Here is an 18,425-nt window from a genome sequence, read left to right on the forward strand (position 1 = left end):
CCCACTATGTAATCATGGCTCAATAGAGCCAGTTTAAGTAGTGGAAATAAAGAAATACAAAATAAAAAGTCCAGACCCAGAAAATAAGAGCCAAAGCACTGTTATTGATAAAGTTTTTTGTTTGATTTCTAGGACTGCATTCGCTGCCAACACAGTCCAACCTATGAACGAGTAACATGTTGAAAATGTGGGTAGGGCAAGTTTTTCCAAAGAAAGTTAGAATCAAAAATGAGCTTAAAGCTTCAGCTGGCAGAACTATCTTATATTTTGGCCATGAGTAAAAAAAGAATTCTCATTTATCAAACAAATTTTACTGCCATTTGCAATATCTTATTTGTGTGAAATAGGGTTTCCTATTGATCTTGAATAGTTGTTGAAAAAAAGAAAATAAGTAGTAATATACTTTTGGTATGCTTTTAGAAACTTCATGTTTAAAAAGTTCATCTATATAAGGCGGAGCCAAGATGGTGGAGTAGAAGCAGGACCTCCCTGCTGCTCTGGCTTCCACCTTCCCCAATCCATGTAAAAAGGGGACTCTAAACAAACTTTGGAGCAGCAAAACCCACAAAATGACACAGAGAAGCTAAGCTCCCACTGAGGACAGCCCAGCAGGCCAGCAGGAATCGGCCAGCGCAGCTCTCTAGGAGCCCAGCCCAGCCCTACACCAAGGCTTTAGCCCCAGGGTGGGCCTGACCAGCCACCAGCTGGAGTGATTCCAGATCAGCAGCAGCTGTGGCCTTTTCCAGATTTATCAACACACAGATGTGAAGGACAAAGTGAGAGGTCGGTGCAGTCTGGACTTTGGGACCCAGTAAGTGGGAGTGCGAGGATTTTGCCTCCAGGGAGAGAAGACGCTGAGGCACTGGCACAGCCAGCCAGCACCACGTGGCAGCTTCAGCTCCTGGCCTGAACAGTGTAGGGGGACCAAGCCCCAGTCTGAGGGGTAATCGCTCTTGCTTTAACCTGCTTGGATCTGGATTGCAGTCTAGGGTGGAGGTCCTGGGGTGTATGTCCAGCTTGCCAGAGCATGTGGAGACCTCAGAGAGGGTACCCATCTAATACCTCTGGCAGCTGAGAAAACCTCAGCGTTTGGGTTGAAAGCTCACCTGTCTGGTGGCAGAGTCCTACTGTGGCAAAAAGCCCAGGGATCAAGTGACTGAAAGGCAACATGACCAGGCAAAGGGAACAAAGCAGACAGAAGATTCCAACATTACACTCCTATTTTGGGGACAAAAAGGAGCAAAGCATGGAACAGGAAGAAGACAGTGAAGTCAGAACTCCTGCACCAAAAGCTTCAAAGGAAAATACAAGCTGGTTACAGGCCATAGAGGACCTTAAGAAGCAGATAAGAGAAGTGGAAGAAAAATTGGGAAGAGAAATGAGAACGATGCAAGAAAATTATGAAATGAGAGTCAACAGCCTGACTGAGGAAAATAACACTTTAAAAAACAGACTGACTCAAATGGCAAAAGAGGCTCAAAAAGGCAATGAGGAGAAGAAAGCCTTAAAAAAGCTGAATTTGCCAGATGGAAAAAGAATCTCAAAAGTTCAATGAGGAGAATCATTGCTTCAGAATTAGATTGGAGCAAATGGAAGCTAATGACTTTATGAGAAATCAAGATGCTGTTAAACAGATCCAAACAAATGAAAGAATAGAAGGCAGTGTGAAATATCTCATGGGAAAAACCACTGAGCTGGAAAATAGATCCAGGAGAGATAATTTAAAAATTATTGGACTACCTGAAAGCCATGATCAAAGTAAGAACCTAGAAATCATCCTCCAGGAAGTTCTCAAAGAAAACTGCCCTGATGTTTTAGAAATTAGAGGGCAAAATAGAAATGGAAAGAATCCACCAATCACCTCCTGAAAAAGACCCCAAAAAGAAAATTCCTATAAATATTATAGCCAGGTTCCAGAATTCCTAGATTAAGGAGGGAATATTATAAGCAGCCAGGAAGAAACAATTTGAATATTGTCACAATCAGGATAACCCAGGATCTGGCAGCTTCTACACTGAGGGAATGAAGGGCTTGGAATATGATATTCCGGAGGTCAAAGGAGCTGGGATTAAAATCAAGAGTCACCTACCCAGCAAAACTGAGTATGATGTTTCAGGGGAAAATAGGGTCATTCGGTGGAATAGAGGACTTTCAAGCATTCTTGCTGAAAAAACCAGAGTTGAATAGAAAATTTGACATTCGGATACAAGAAGCAAGAGAAGCATGAGAAGGTAAACAGGGAAAAGAAATCATAAGGAACTTATCAAAGTTGAACTATTAACATTCCTACATGGAAAAACAATAATTGTAACTGATAAAACTTTTCTGAGTATGAAAATAGTTGAAGGGAATAGAAATATATATACATACATATATATATATGTCTATATATGAGGGTATATGGGCATATGAATACATATGTGAATGGGTGTATATATGTTTACAGGTATACATAGATAGAGGGCACAGGACCAATTTAACAGGAAGGGATGATACTTAAAAGGTGAAATTAAGGGGCGGCCAGGTAGCACAGCGAGTAAGAGCACCAGCCCCAGTGTCAGGATGACCTGGGGATCGAATCCCAGGCTCAGATACTTAGCACCACACCCAGAAATAACTGGCCATGTAACCTTGAGCAAATTACTTAACCCCAATTGCTTAAAAAAAAAAAAAGGTGAAATTAAGAGGTGAGAGAGGAATATAATGAGAGGAGATGGGGAGAGACAGAATGGGGTAAACTATCTCGTACAGAAGAGGCAAGGGGAAATGGTTACAATGGAGGGGAAGAACAGGAAGGCAAAAGAGAATGGGTCAACCTTATTCCCGTTGAATTTGGCTTGAGGAGGGAATGAAATACACACTAAATAGGGTATCTCACCCTCCAGGAGAGTAGGGGGGAAGGGAATCAGAGGGGAGGATGATGGAAGGGAGGGCAGGCTGGGGGGGAGGGAAGTTGGAAGCACCCACTTTTGAAAAGGGACAGGGATTAAAGTAGAGAATAGAACAAGTGGGAGGTGGGATAGGAGGGAGGGAAATGTTACAATATATGTAAATATATATGTCAATATATGTCAGTCTTTTACAATATATCTACTACTATGTTATTGTTTTGCCTTAGCCACACATGTACATACTATACTGAACTGCTTATCTTCCCAGTAAGGGTGGGTGACAAGGGAGGAAAGGAATGAATCTGGAATTCAAAGTCTTAAAATCAAATATTCAAATATATATGTATGTATGTATATATATATATATATACACTATTATCAATATTATTTTACATGTAATTGGGAAATAAGATATACAGGCACTGGGGCATAGAGATCCCCTGGAAAAGTCAAAAGGGGTATGGGAGAAAATATGAGAGAGAGCAGATTGGAGGAGGGGTTATCCTGTGGGACTGCTATTTTAGGGTTGTGGGTAGGGGAAAAACAGGGAGAAAATTTGTAACTCAAAATCTGGTGTAATGAATGATGTAAATCAGAAGTTTATAAAGCATTTGGGGAAAAAAAGTAATGCAAAAAAAAGTCTTTAGACAAAAAAAAGTTCATCTATAACATTAGTAATAATGCAATTATTATTTTAAAATGTCTGTTACATTATCTTTATTGTATATTATGATTTGTGTATTGTTCCAAAAGATACACTAAATTCTTCATTTTATTTGAATAGAATATGAGAAAGAATTATTTCCATGGATTGTTTTGTGAGAAAGGTAAAAGGAAGCACAATAATGTTTTTATATGAAGAGTTATGCTCCTATACTAGAGTTTGGAAACCACTGTCTTAAAATAAATTTATCCTTATCTCCCTCATTCAGGGTTTCTTACCTTAGGATCTGCAAACTTAAATTTGATAAATTAATTTCTATATAATTGATTTCCTTTCTAACTGTATACATTTAATTTTGTGCATTTTAAAACATTATTCTGAGAAAGAGCCCATAGGTTTCATCATATTGTTAAAGGAAGTGCCATGACACCATTTTAGGTTAAGAATCTCTTTCCTAGTTACCATATTTCACTGCATAATCATCACAGATTTTATGGCAATTTTGTCAAAAGGTGAAGTGTGACAATTATGTGAAGCTTTTATAAATTGTGTCAGTGTTACTTAAAAATCATTTATTACTAGGTTGTCTTTAGTACAAGATTAGGATTCACAGAAAATTCACGAATATGTTAAAATTGAATAGTCTGAAATGAACATACATCATTTCTTCATGATAGTTTAGTGAACATTTTTCCAGTCTGAAAAATAAATTTAACACATTAGTTGTTATTGATTTGTGCAGAAGAGTTGAAATATTACACTTGAGAACATTTACTACAGAGTTCAAAGCACAGACTTATAAAATTTAATCTATTTCAGAAGTTTCTGAGCCACCATCATTGGTTTCATTATCTCATGCACCATCCTCAGCCCCACTCATATCAAATGTGTTTACTTCATCGGTCTGCCACAGTGCATCATCTTCAAACACAGCTAGTGCTTTCGAAACTCCCAACTTTTTGAAGCTTTTGATGACTGTTTTCTGTGGTATAAGATCCCAACTCTTAATTACCCACATGCATATCAGTTGCAAGGAAGGGTGCTTAATACTTCCAGCTGGCATCAACTGATGATCACTGCTCCATCATCCATTCATTGTAGAAATGGCAAGTGGTATTTAACTATTTGTTTACACACAGACAAATGCAGGTGCACTGAGAATTCTAGGCTCCAGGCTCACAATGAGGGAGAGAGAAATGCATATCCACATATCAATAGTGATGATCAGGTCACAGTGATGATCTGTTTACCTTTTAAGCAGCATAATGAAGAATTATGCCATTCAATAATTATGGAATAAAAGGTTATAAACCAATTTCTAGACTGAGAAAAGGGGGTATGACAATTATGCAATGAAATATGGTACTAATGCACTGCCACCAGGAAATTACTAGTTATCTTCTTTAAATATATCTTTGTAATTAATTTTCTGTATTTGAATGTGCATATATATTTCTCCCAATAAAATATAATCTCCTTGAGCCAAGAGTCTTTCATTTTTGTCTTCGTATCTGTATAGTGTAGTTAACAAGGGTGAGGAACCTGTCAATGCTTTATACATAATAGGTGCTTAATTGCTTACTGAATAAAGGAATATGATTCATTGTTGGTATTAATAAAGAATGTAAACAGAAAGAAGACAAGAATTAAGGTGATATAAACACAATAAAGGCATTACACGTTGTCAAATAAGAATCACAGTCATTTACAAATTTTAAGGTAGCTAGAATGCTACAAAGTGAATCCTGTGAGCACTTAAAAATTCAATAAATATTTAATTGATTCAAGGATTAGAGGAATTTTAATTGTAGAAAAATTAATGGTAAAGCTGAAATAGCCTTCCAGAAAATGTTGATAATAAAAGGGTATTTACACTTCCAAAAGGCTGAATACCTTTTCACAGTTAGCTTGTCCCTGGTCACTAACACTCAGGGATATTACAATAATAAAACAACAAAACTCGCTCATCTACACAGGGCATTTTGTGTTTCGGGAAATGTCTGTTTAATTATCCATTTCTAACAATAACACTATCAGGTAGACAAAATAAATATCAATGGCCTCATTTTACAAATAAGAAAACTGAAGCACACATGTTAAATGATTTGCTCAAGGTCAAACAACTAATTAACAGCAGAGAAGTGACCTAAGCTCTACAGTTCCTGATCCTGACACACTTATACTATACTATGCTAGCTGCAAGAAAAGGAAAAATAATCATAACAGCAGGGGGTCTTCCTTTGTTTTCTTCTCCTCATTGGAATTAATACTGAGCAAAAAGTGATCTACATGCACATATACATACATATCCATGTATACATGAATGCATATTATATTGTATGATTTATGTGAGATACATACATGTGCACATATATTCAAATATAAATATGCTATGTGTGTGCACACATATATGTGGAGAGAAACAGATTCCTAAATTCTATACTGCTAACTTTTATCGAGCTTTCCATCCACCAAAATCACAATATTCTTTTCACAGGAAATATCCTTCCACATTTCATTCATTCTATACTTGCACCATTGAATTCTTGAATCCAAATATAAAATCCTACTTTTATCTTCATTAAATTCCATCTCATTAGGGATGACTACCATGACCTAGTCAAAATGATAAAAAGGACATATCCCATGTGGTCAGTTTGCGCAATTAAGACAAAAAACTCCATAGCTAGAATGTGCACTGGTAATTTAATTTTTTAAGTATATAATCAACTACATTATATTCTTTATTTAAGCTATTCCCAAGAATGAAAAAAGCTTACTGACCAAGACTGAGACATCATAAGATCTAAACTTAAAATGGCAAAACATGTTCACATAAAATTAATTACATATTAATTCTGTACCAAAGTTGGTAATGGACTATTACAAAGATGAATGAAGAATATGACTTCAAAGATGTGAAAATGAAGCTTCTGATTTATTCTTCACACGTATTATACGGGCTTGCACTGGCTTTCGCTCAATTGGCTGAACTTCCTCATGTTGCTTCTTCTTGCCCTAGATTAAAAAAAAAAACCAGAATATTGCTGTTTCACACTGATTTCTAAAAAACACTACTTCAACTACAGCTATACAGTCTTTTGGTCATTTATTTATTAGCACTTTCACCAGATAATGAGCAAGGAAAAAGAAGGAATTTAATTCTATTCATTAGATATGATACATATAATATAAGGAGAAAGTAATAAATGACTAGAATGAGAGTTTGAGGATTAAAGATTTCACTATATTGAATTAAATATGCCTTTCATATGAAAAGTCAAATTGCATTGTATGGTATTGTATGCTAAAAATCACCACTTACATACAAGAAATACCTAATCACTTATTACCATACAGAGGTACCTCTACATTTTCATTTCCTCTAATACATTTCCCTACACACTATCTCCTAAACCAAAGCAGATCCATCTTCACAATCCACACCTATTTCCCAGTACAACCCTCTTATCAACGTTCTCTTTATGAATCTTCCTACTTAGCAGCTGAAATTGCCAGCAATCATAATTCCTTCCCAGGAATTTTATAAGATCAAAGAGTTTAAGTCACATACTCAGGTGTACCAATGCCAGCAGTGGCATGTACCTCTCTGTTGAAGAGCAGAATGCTAAGACAACTTAAGGGTGAAATTCTTATTACCCATACTGAGATCTGATCCTCCAAGAAAAATGCCAGATGGAAGAAAGGCAGGCAAGTTTGCGCCATGATGCCGTGATCAAAGCTCTTTAAGGTTCATTTTAGATGATTCTTTGTAGTTCTGAGAGTTTCATGTGAGTCAGATATCACGATCAGTCTTGCTCTGGCTTCACAAAATGAGCCACGTGTGCTCCACTTCAGTGAAGATGTTCCCAAAGGAAGACGTGCCCTTGGTCGGCCATAGGAGGGATCTGTCAGCACCCTTCCCTCATACATTTTTCCCTCTCCAAGGGAGGATGCATCGCGTTAATTTGAGAACAGATTAACATGTAAAAGGAATAATCTTCTCCCACTCCCCAAAGAAATCTAGCTACAGAAGGATAACTGTTTATTACTGAGCTGCTTTTTCTTCAGCCTTGCTTGGTTGTCCTTTGGCAGTTTAGACATCGTGGCTACTATATTTCTGCTGAAGTGAGTATTCTACAAAGGTGGCAACCCACATAAGACCAAGACTTACAGCTTCTTCTCTAACCTTCCTTTTGTATGACCCTCAGAAGGTAGTACAATCCTGTGCTCATAATGGACATGCAATATTTTTGAATGAATTCACAAAATAATATCTTGCACAGACAAGCATTTTCATCATGCAAAAATAATAAATCTAAAAGGCTGACATTACTGAAGACAACAACCTGGTTCTTTTAAAAAAATCTTTTGCCACAACAAACAGAATTATCATTGTCATTATTACTATAGATAACCTTTTTTATGATCTAATTGTTAGCTTAAAGTTTAAATTTCTTCAAACAAATTCATTCTAAAGGCTATTTTTTGGGTACCTGAGCAAGATCTTCAGGTGTAACTGCCAACTTAATCTCATTTATTTGTGTTGCCTGAAGAGGGATGTTAGAAATCTCTTGTAAATCTAGTTCCCCCAAACTCATTGGGCCATGACTCACACATGAATCTTCATGAAATTCTCCTAGAATCAAAAATACATGGACATAAATTTAAGCAAATTATGAAAAAAATTACTGTCAAAAAAGAATAATCCATTTGACTATAAGGCTAGCAAACTTAAGATGAGGGATAAGAAGTCATCTTATTTTTATTTGGTCATTTTATATTAAGGATATTTAATAATCATTGACATATTTGTGCAAAATATCAACAATTATAATATTATTTCAGGAATTAAATAGCTTTTACTAAATAAATGGCAAATAATAACAATGAAATAATAATCTGGGTCTGGACTACTAAAACATAAAAAGCATCATTCAACAGATTTGAGATTATTAACATGTAATTTTTGCACATTCGATTTGAATGCCCACTTTTGAAAACTTATTTCAAAAACTAACACATAGAATGTGAATAACATATGGTCAAAGATATGTATGAGTCATTATCAGGGGGGATCCTCATGAATTAGTAGATTCATAGAACTCTCCCCAATTCTTGCTATCTCTTTTTAATCACTGCATTAAGGTCAGCAGTATAATATTCCTTGAGTATTATCTTCAAAAGCACATGGCAGACAATGTATTAAGTTGATTTGATAAAATTATTGTCCTTTTGGTCTGTCTTCAAACCTTCCTCCAAATCATGGAGAGATTCCTTTTCTTACCCAAACTGATGCTCATTCGGATTCTAAATACCAATATATAAAGAGGGATGACAGCAGAAGCAAACCAAGTTGAATGATAAAACCTTATAGTATTTCAGAAATTACAAAGCACTTGCAGACACATTACCTCACTGACATGTGCTTCACAACAATCCTATGAGGTAAGTAAAGCAATTATCGTTCCCCGTTTTTTCAGACAAGGAAACTGAGCCTGAGTATTAGTGATATATAAAAATCATACGTGGCTTACAATCCAACTCTTAGTACAACATTCTTCCAGTATAATATGCTCTCACATTATAATACCTTTCACTTAGTATTTATGGGCTTTGACTATTTAATTTGCCTAGGAATTATTTCCTTTTCCATTTAGCAAATATATGTAATACCTTATTTTAATTAATAGACATGTTCCTGAAAGGTCATAAGGAAATCAAAATAAAGCAAGCACAATCACTTGATTGGCAAAGACGACAAAAAAAGGAAAACGCAAATGTCAAAGGAGATGTGGGAAAACAAGCACGCTAACGCGTCCGTGACTGGCCTGTGACCTGGTCTAACCATTCTGGGGAGCAATCTGGAACCCCTGGAATCCCCAGAAGTCACTATACTCTTAGACCTAGAGATACCATTACCAGGCCTAGACCCTCAAGGAGATCAAAGAGGAAAAAAAAAGCAACTCACATATACAGAAACATTTATATAGCAGTTCTTTTCATAGCAGTAATGAACTAGAGACTGTGGAGGTTGGGGGATCCGTCAATGGAGGAATGGTTAAACCAACCGGTACATGACAACGTAATAGAATATAACTGGACTGAAAGAAATTATAAAAGGGACAACAACTTCAGAGAAGTCTGGGAAAACCAGAATGAACTGACCAAGTGAAATAAGCACACTTGAGAACCATACGCTAATAGCAGCAATGCAGAAATAAAAAACTCTGAAGCACACGAAAATTCTGATTATTGTAATAACCAACCACAATCCTAGAGGGCTGATGATGAAGTATGTTGTCCACTTCTTGACATGGATATGACGGCCTCAAGGTGCAAAATAAAATACACACTTTCAGACATAGCTAAAGTGTGAATTTGTTTTGTTTAACTATAAATGTGTTATAAGGGTTTGGGTTTTTTTTTTCTTTTTTCTAATTAGGGAAGGTGTGAGAAAGGCAGAGAGAAAAAAGAGATAAGGATGAGGCAGCAAAAAAAAATTTAAAAATAAGAGGTTCATGAAGGCAACTTTTAAAAAAATGCCCAGAAAAGCTGTACATAATAGAGCTGCAGTTTCATGTACAATCCTTTTTCCATGCTACCATGTAGATAGAAATGTCCACACATTTGGGGTTGTGGGGGATGATTCTGTTATGTTAGAGATTATACAGATACCATTATATTACAATCCAAAAAAGTTTAAAAGGAAAATATTCTCAAATGCCAACCACAACAGTATAAAAATTTTTTTTAATTTTATATTAAAAAACAAGAGTATGAAAAACATCAGACTCAAAAAGTGTCCAGTTGATATACTATATCAATGAGTATTAGGCAAGCAGTGAAAGTGAGCAGGGTCCAAAATGGAAAGGGGCACATGCTGGTTTGGCACTGGCCCCCTCTGGCCTGGAAGAAGGAGATCTAACCCCTCTTTACAGAGTAGGGGCCTCACGTTCTCTTTCATCCAGAGCCCATGTGAACGAGAGACCAAATGGTTTTGCTTTTAATTCTGTCTCTGTTAAGTATATTCTTTTCTGCTTTAAAGTGAAGGAAACTGCAGATGGCTATGGCCTTGCGAGCTCTGAAAGATCAAGACAGTGAGCCACCAGGAGCTACAGCCCAGGCAGAAATTTTCTGAAAGCAAAAAGGTAAGGATCAATAGCACAAGCCACCTAGCCCAGCAGCAGTAACAGAGAGAAAGGCTCCTTCATGCATTGGTCACACCACCTTTGGAAGTAAACTTTGTGAAGCAAATAACACATACTTGAGCTTGAGCCCACTTTGCCCAGAGAATGAGCTGATGATATAAAAGTGTGTGCCCCTCAGATACACAAGAAGGAAGAATGTTATACTTCTGTTCTTACTATAGGTTGGTAATAAATAGTCCTTTGTAAAAGCTTTAAAAAAAAAAGAATAAATACATTGGGCTGTATTTTACTTGGAGAACTACACAACTCTTTCCAAGATGTCAAGCTGCACATGGTTTACAAAAAAGTCTAGCTCTTCAATATAATAATCCCCCAGTGATAGTGTATGCTCACTGATTACATGATGCAACCATCTCAGAAGAAATAAAAAGGCAAACAATTTAAAAAATTGGCAAGGGAATGGTGAGTGTACATGGGTTACACATGCTATAAAACGACTCTTATGAGGCAAAGAAAAAAGCATCATAAAAGGACATGTGTGGCTGGAAAGATCGTGTAATGGGAATGAGATTACCCAGGTCCTCCGGCTCAAAATTCAAGGCTTTTCCCACTTTATATTGCTCCAGTGGCCCCTACTACTATTAGGAATAAACAATAAACTCCTTTGTCTGGCATTTAACATTCTCCAAATCTGGTCCCATTCTACCTTTCCTGGCTCCCTTTCCCACAATCTACAAGTCATACTGCTTTGTAATTCCTCTGAGAGGACAATCCATCTTCTGCATCTGTGTCTTTGCACTATCTTTTCCCCACGACTCAGACATATTCCCTCCACCTCTCAAAATCAGCTTTCCTTCAAGACAGCAATTCATGTATCACCTTTTGCATTAACATGGCTGCTAGGGCTTAACTAAGGATATTCTGTATCTATTCTGTGTGTGTTCTGCATATATCTATCTATAAGCATGCTATCTCCAAGGAGCAAGACCACAAGCTCCCTGAGGGCAAGGATTGGATCATTTTGTTATCCTCAGAACACAGCATAGCATTTGACACGTAGTAGGTACTTAATAAATATTTATGGACTGACAAAATCATCTTCAGCAGAAAACTATTCTGGTTGGAGCTTGGGGATATTTTCCTTTTAAACTTATTTGGGTTGTAATATAATTGTATCTGTATAATCTCTACCACCATAGAATTGTCCCCCACAATCCCGAATACAGAGATGCAAAAGCATTTTCTCTCCTGGTTTTTACTACCTGTAGTTTTGTCAAACTGCTTTAACAATGGCCCATGATAACTCTTTTGTTCTAAACACTTTGTAGACATGAGAGTAGGCTGGTTCATATGATGCCCCATGAAGATACTCTCCTTTGTGGCTGGAAGTCTGGGTCTTTGTCCTTCACTAAGTTCCTCTATACTATTTTCAGATTCCTATTAAAGAAACAGAAAAAATATATCATGCAAACCATCATATCAAACTAAATAAAAAATGTATACTGAGGTACCTAGGTCCATTATGATTCTGACAGAGAATAACATCAATTTTCAATCATACTGTTTGAAATTTTAGTAATTATTAAACCAAATAGTCCTATTTTTAAAAAAAAAGACTAATTTAGAAAATGGTCATATTTGGAAAGTATCTACCTAGTAAAAAGTAGACCTTTACAACTAGCTTGTTTTGGGACCTTATTATTTGCAAGTTAAATAGCTATTATTATGTCACTTCATCAAATGTTCAAACCAAATACTCAATAAAGAAGTATTTGTTAAGCTCCTACTCTGTGTTAAGTGCTGGGGACCCCAAGACAAAGATAAAACTCTAACTGCTCTCAATAAGCACACTAGACTCTGGGAAACATCATGATGCATAAGTACGTACAAGACAAACACAAGGGCATTTCAAAGTCAGGAGCTGTCACTAGCTAAGCTTTAAAGGAAACTAAGAATCCTAAGGTATAGAGCTGAGGAAGAGAACATTCCTGGAAGAGGGGGCAGCCTGTGCAAGGGAACAGAGGCAAAAGAAGGAACGCCATGTGTGCAAAATGGGAAGGAGAGTAGTTTGGCTGCCCCCGAGGGGACTGATGCATAAGGATGAAAAAGTAGGTCAGAGCTAAGCGAGGAAGGGTTTCAGATGTCAAACAAAGTCGTTTTCATTTGATCACAGAAGCAATAGAGGGCTCCTGGAGTACACTGAGTTAGAACAGTGATATGGTCAGACTTCCGTTTTAGGAATATCACTTTGGCAAACATACAGAAAGTGGATTGAAGAGGGCAGAGACAAGGAGAAGACACCAATTTAGATGGATATTGCAAGTGTCCAGGCCAGAGCTTATGATGGTCTAAACAGGAGGGTGGCTACAGAATCAAAATCTATGAGTCTGCAACTGACCTGGTATAGTGAAATGAATAAGGTTACTGTACAAACTGTGATGCCTTTGACAGAAATAATAGAATTAGGAAGATTGGTGGGTTTGGAGTGAAAGGTAATAAGTGTGTTATGAACACACTGAATTTGAAATGCCTGTAGGGCATTCAGTGCTAAATGTGTAACAGACAGTTGACGAAGTGGAACTGGAGTACAGGAGAGATACTAAGGCTGGATATAGACCAGGGAATCATGTGCATAAAGATCAATCAATAAGCATTCAATAAACATTGACTTGGCACTTATAAATGCAAGGTACTGGGCAAAGTACTGAGGTGAGGAGAAAATAGCGCCTGCCTTCAAGAAGCTTACATTCTAATGGAGGGAACAAGTACATAAATCGATACATACAAGATTCATCCAGGGAAGATGGGAGATAGACTCAAGAGAGAAAGGCTCTAGAATGTACCTGGGACACATAATGCCTGGAAGGGACTGGGGGAGAGAACTACTTTAGGAGGTGATGCTTACTCTGAGTCCTAAAGGAAGGCAGGGATTCTAAGAGGCAGAGGTGAGGAGGAAGAACATTCTAGATGTAGGGGACTGCCACTATAAAAGCAGGAGAGGTGTGAGGAATAGAAAGTAGGTCCTGGGGCGGCCAGGTAGCACAGCGAGAAAGAGCACCGGCTCCAGCGTTGGGATGACCTGGGGATCGAATCCTGGGCTCAGACACTTAGCACCCACCCAGAAACACCTGGCCGTGTAACCTTGAGCAAGTTACTTAACCCCGAATGCTTTAAAAAAAAAAAAAAAAAAAGAAAGTAGGTCAGTATGACTGGAGAATAGTACATGCAAAGGATTACGTGTTAAAAGACTGAAAAAATAAGTTTTGAAGACCTTTACATTCCAAACAAAGAAATTTTATTTTATTATATTTTATCCTAGAGCTAATAAGAAGCCATTGGAATTTTTTGAATAGAAAAGTAACATAGGAATAGCAAAGGAAAATCACTTCTGCAGCTATGTGAAGGTTGGGAAAAGGCATAGGCAGGAAGTCCAATTATAAGGCAACTACAGTAGTCCTGGCAAAAAGCATTAAAGCTGTGAATTAGGAAGATGGCTTGGTGAGTGGAAAGAAGGGGCTATATATGAAATATGTTGCAGAGAAAGAAAATAAGATTTGGCAACTGGTAAGTAGATGATCAACCAAGCAAGAATCTAGAAAAAGGAAAAAGCCCACAACAGAACCTTGGAATTCAGATAAAATAAAACTTGTTAAATAGTTCAAAAGTTACACAGTTTTGTTGATTTCCAGCACCAAATTTCTGAACATATATTTATACAATCATCTCACTACCTACAAATATGGTATAGTAAATGGAGGTGGACTTATGTCGAGGAGATATAGGTAAAAGGTTTGCATGTGACATATTTTGACTATGTAAGCCTTACAATCAAGGCTCTCAGTGCCTCCAAGTAACTACATGAGACTATAAATTGTAAAGAAGGTGCCAATCATCATTGGTAAGGAAGCTCTTCTCTATACTAATGAAATCACAGGTCTGGTCAACAATGATGCTACAACAATACTCCCTAAATTAAATTATTTATGCAGTTTCATACCAAACTACCAAAGGATTAGTCTTAAAAAGCTAGAAAAATAATAAAATTCATCTAGAAGAACAAAAGGTAAAGAATACCAAGGGAATCAATGAAAAAAAATGGAAAGAAAGGGGGCCTACCAGTACCAGAACTCAAATTATTAGCCATAACCATCAAAACAATTTGGTACGAATAAGAAATAGAGTGGTTGATCAGTGAAACAGATCAGATACACAACATGCAAAAGCAAATAAGCTCAATAACTATGTAAAAATCACAAAATGTTTTAATAGATGCAACTATAGAAAAAAAAAACTATTCAACAAAGCTCTAATTACTAATAAAGGCACAAAACAGGGAGATGCATGCTCCTTCCAGGGGGTCATCATGATCATGGAGCAAGTCTTGTGAAAGATGGTGAAGTAACAGGATCATTGATCTGATTCAGTCCTAGCCTCTTGCTGCCTCAGAGACCTTTGGTAGTCCATCACTGCAGAACCCCATTTGTCAGGGATGTTGTGGAGAGAATTCTTCCTCAGTTACAGAATAAGCTAGATGGCTTCTTAGGTAACCCTTCTAACTCTTGAAATCCTAGAATGTTAGATAAGGTTTTTTTGTTGCCAAAGAAAGTCAAAGTAAATGAAAAGAGCCCTGGATCAAAAGATCTTAACCTGGCCACTAACTAAGCCTGAATAAGTCACCTAATTTGTACGTGCCTCAGTTTCCTCATCTCTAAAATGTGGGTGTTAGAATAAGTCTCTTTTCATCCTTAGGATTTTGATTCCAAGTTCAGTTAAAAGTTTGAGGTTATGACAAGACTGATTTCTGGATAAATTGAGATGTTACTTTATTTCAGAATTAAAAATTGGACCTATGCTAGTTTTACTTTTAAGAATGAAATGAATGCTAAAAATTACTTCTGAATGGTAGACAACTTGCTGTGCATCTAATGGTTCTTGGTTTAATTTAGCAAGAAGTGAGAAAAGTATGTCTTCTTGATATCCTTTATGGGGTCTCTTCATCATCACCTGTCCTTCACTAGGAGAATCATCTTCCTAAGAGAAGAGAAACAAAGACAGGGGATTATCATAACCTAAAGACACTTATATTTATACCTACTTACCTTTACTTTTAAAATGATTTTCACATTATACATTAAAGTAAAAAGTTCTAGTTGAAGTTCAGTTTTGATTTAATTGACCAAAAGCATTTATTAAACATTTACTATATTCCAAACACTGTGCTAAAACATGGGGGATACAAAGAATGAAATAATTCCTATTCACAAGAAGCTTACATTCCAAAGGGGAAGACAACAAAGACATATGTAAATATGTCCAGAATAAATATGAAGAGAATAAACACAAATAAATACAAAGTAGTTAAAGTCAAAGTAGTTTGGGAGGGAGGTGCGATACCAGTAATTGAAAAGAAAAAAAAAATCAATCTGGTTTCAAATCAATTACATAATAAACTGACTGGATTTTATTCACATTGGAGACAATAACAAAATTAGTCACATTCCTAGTTAAAAGGGTTTGAATGAAATATACAAACTTTACAAATTATGTCCAATGTGGTGATCCTCACCACACATTTAACAGAGAATAGGGACACAACAAAATTAAATAATCCAAATATTAATATAGGGTGTCCCCATATACAAATAAAGATATGATTTTTGCTTGACAGATATATTTAGTGAAAGGGGTCTATAATTCTCTTTACAATGAAAAAAATAAATGAAAATTAACATTGCTATGCAATAAAATTCATAGGTAAAAATTGTAAAAGCTAAGTATTTGACATTAGAGCATGTGGAAAAGAAAACTATTTTAACAGTATTTATTTCAATAATCCACTGTTTCAAATACTTCTTACTGATAGTTATAATAAAATATGCTCCACAATTTAAAAAAATAAGCTCTGCTGCCTTGCCACTGGCTTCTTACGTGTACTTTTCTTCCTTCACGCTCCAGAATATTCTGGAGTAATTCTGTGCAATGTTTCTTACTATAGCTATAGCTATTAAAAAAACAACTAATAGGGGTGGCTAGGTGGCGCAGTAAGTGAGTGCGCCAGCCCTGGAGTCGGGAGGACCCGAGTTCGGTTCCAGCCTCAGATACTTAACACCCACACACAAAAACTGGCCGCCGAGTAACCTTGGGCAAGTTACTTAACCCCAACTGCTTTAAAAAAAAAAACATCAATTATATCTTGAAGGAATGTTGTCTTGGTTAAACCAAATAAGAGAGATGAAGTATTTATTTTTATTCATTATACTTATCATGTTTAACATATGAAATGATTATATTTTTCTATTATATTAATAACCAATTATTAAATTAGGATTAAGGCTTTTCCTTTCTATTTCCTCATTCGGGGATCAGCCCTGGCAGGTCATTCAGTCCATATCTGAAAGAAAAGGCTGATAAATGAGATAGCCTAATCCTCAGGGTTCCTGCTCCCAGATCTAGAAATGGACCCCATCCAGCTAGGGTCTATTGAGTAAACATAATCTAATCTAGGTGCATTCCAGTTTTAAAGCATGGGGATCAAGTCATTTTATCCCTCTATTAGAGTCCAGGGAGACTCGGCTTATAAAGGAGAAAACCAATGAGGGTGGTCTGAGTACAGATAGACTCCTTTGTCAGATTGCTGGAGACGGCCGAGCGTCATAATAAAGTCACATTCTCAGCAGAAGGAACTGATTTGGAACTAAATTGACCTTAGTTCAATTGGCCCACTTCCTCGCTAATGTGTCCACCCCATCATTAACTGTTCACCAATCAGGGCTGATCTTCACCTCTCAGGGGCAGATCCTTTTCCAAAAGTATTGAAGCATTCAGAGATCTCCATGGTTTGGTTGCCAAGAGAGACCACTAACCATCATTTTATTATTTGCTAGCCTAATTAATAAGCTGATTATTTATTACACAGAAACACAATCTTTTGGGCTATTCATTCATTACATATATATATATATATATATATATATATATATATATATATATACACATATATATATAAAATATTTAAAGACGGTACAGTTTAAAATTTTATTTCTTAATGTGCCTTAAGACGGCTTAATTTTCAAATTATATACCCTATACATTGTCCAGTTGCTAAAGTTATAGCCTAGCTACTAAAGTTAACTCATTCATTCCCTTTAATCAACAAACAATAACTAAATACCTACTCTGTATGAAGCATTATGCTAAGTACTGAAGGTAAACAGAATTTAGATAAGATAGAGTCCCATAACTTTATTGAACTTAGATCTAACAAGTCAAGAAAACATATCCTGAATGAATGAATGGGAAAGCATGAATTAAGTACTTAACCATGTATAAAGCACTAAGGGCACAAAAGAAAAGTCAAACAGCATTTTCTTCTCAAGGAGCTCACATTGTCATCGGAGGAAGAAGCAGGAAGTGGAAACACAGCTCTAAGTCAAATGGAAAGGCCTAGTGGTATAGTGGCAAAGGAGACAGTCATGCATTTTCTTTCATGATTTTCTCATTCTGATTTTACTTTAAATAATGATTTTCATATATTTTAAATTGCATGGTTCTTAAGCAGTTTCAGTAAGACTGAATTAATGAAATATTTGTGAAAATTTCAAATTTCTTAATAAATATTTTACTACATTTTGTCTAACATGCTGTTTTTGGATAAATAAAAAAAATCTGCTCTAAGATAGAAATTTAAGCAACAAGTCCCTCATTCATACAATCTAATGT

General features: G+C 36.3%; 1 protein-coding gene across 1 annotated transcript in view; it reads right to left on the reverse strand.

Annotated features, from left to right (window-relative positions):
- Window positions 1-4,081: 4,081 nt before the first annotated feature.
- The window catches only part of LOC138164124 (protein TALPID3-like), a 79,136-nt gene continuing 64,792 nt past the window's right edge, over window positions 4,082-18,425 (reverse strand). Inside the window, exons 23-26 of the mRNA XM_069091719.1 lie at window positions 15,600-15,737; window positions 11,969-12,143; window positions 8,052-8,194; window positions 4,082-6,573 (exon numbers count right to left, since the gene is read on the reverse strand). Coding sequence (XP_068947820.1) covers window positions 6,466-6,573; window positions 8,052-8,194; window positions 11,969-12,143; window positions 15,600-15,737 — 564 coding nt within the window. The 3' untranslated portion in view covers window positions 4,082-6,465. The remainder of the gene's footprint in view (window positions 6,574-8,051; window positions 8,195-11,968; window positions 12,144-15,599; window positions 15,738-18,425) is intronic.

The sequence above is a fragment of the Petaurus breviceps genome, unplaced genomic scaffold, assembly GCF_028583685.1.
Source record: "Petaurus breviceps papuanus isolate PSGF00001 unplaced genomic scaffold, PetGlider_PUasm1.0 189, whole genome shotgun sequence".
NCBI classification, from domain to species: domain Eukaryota; kingdom Metazoa; phylum Chordata; class Mammalia; order Diprotodontia; family Petauridae; genus Petaurus; species Petaurus breviceps.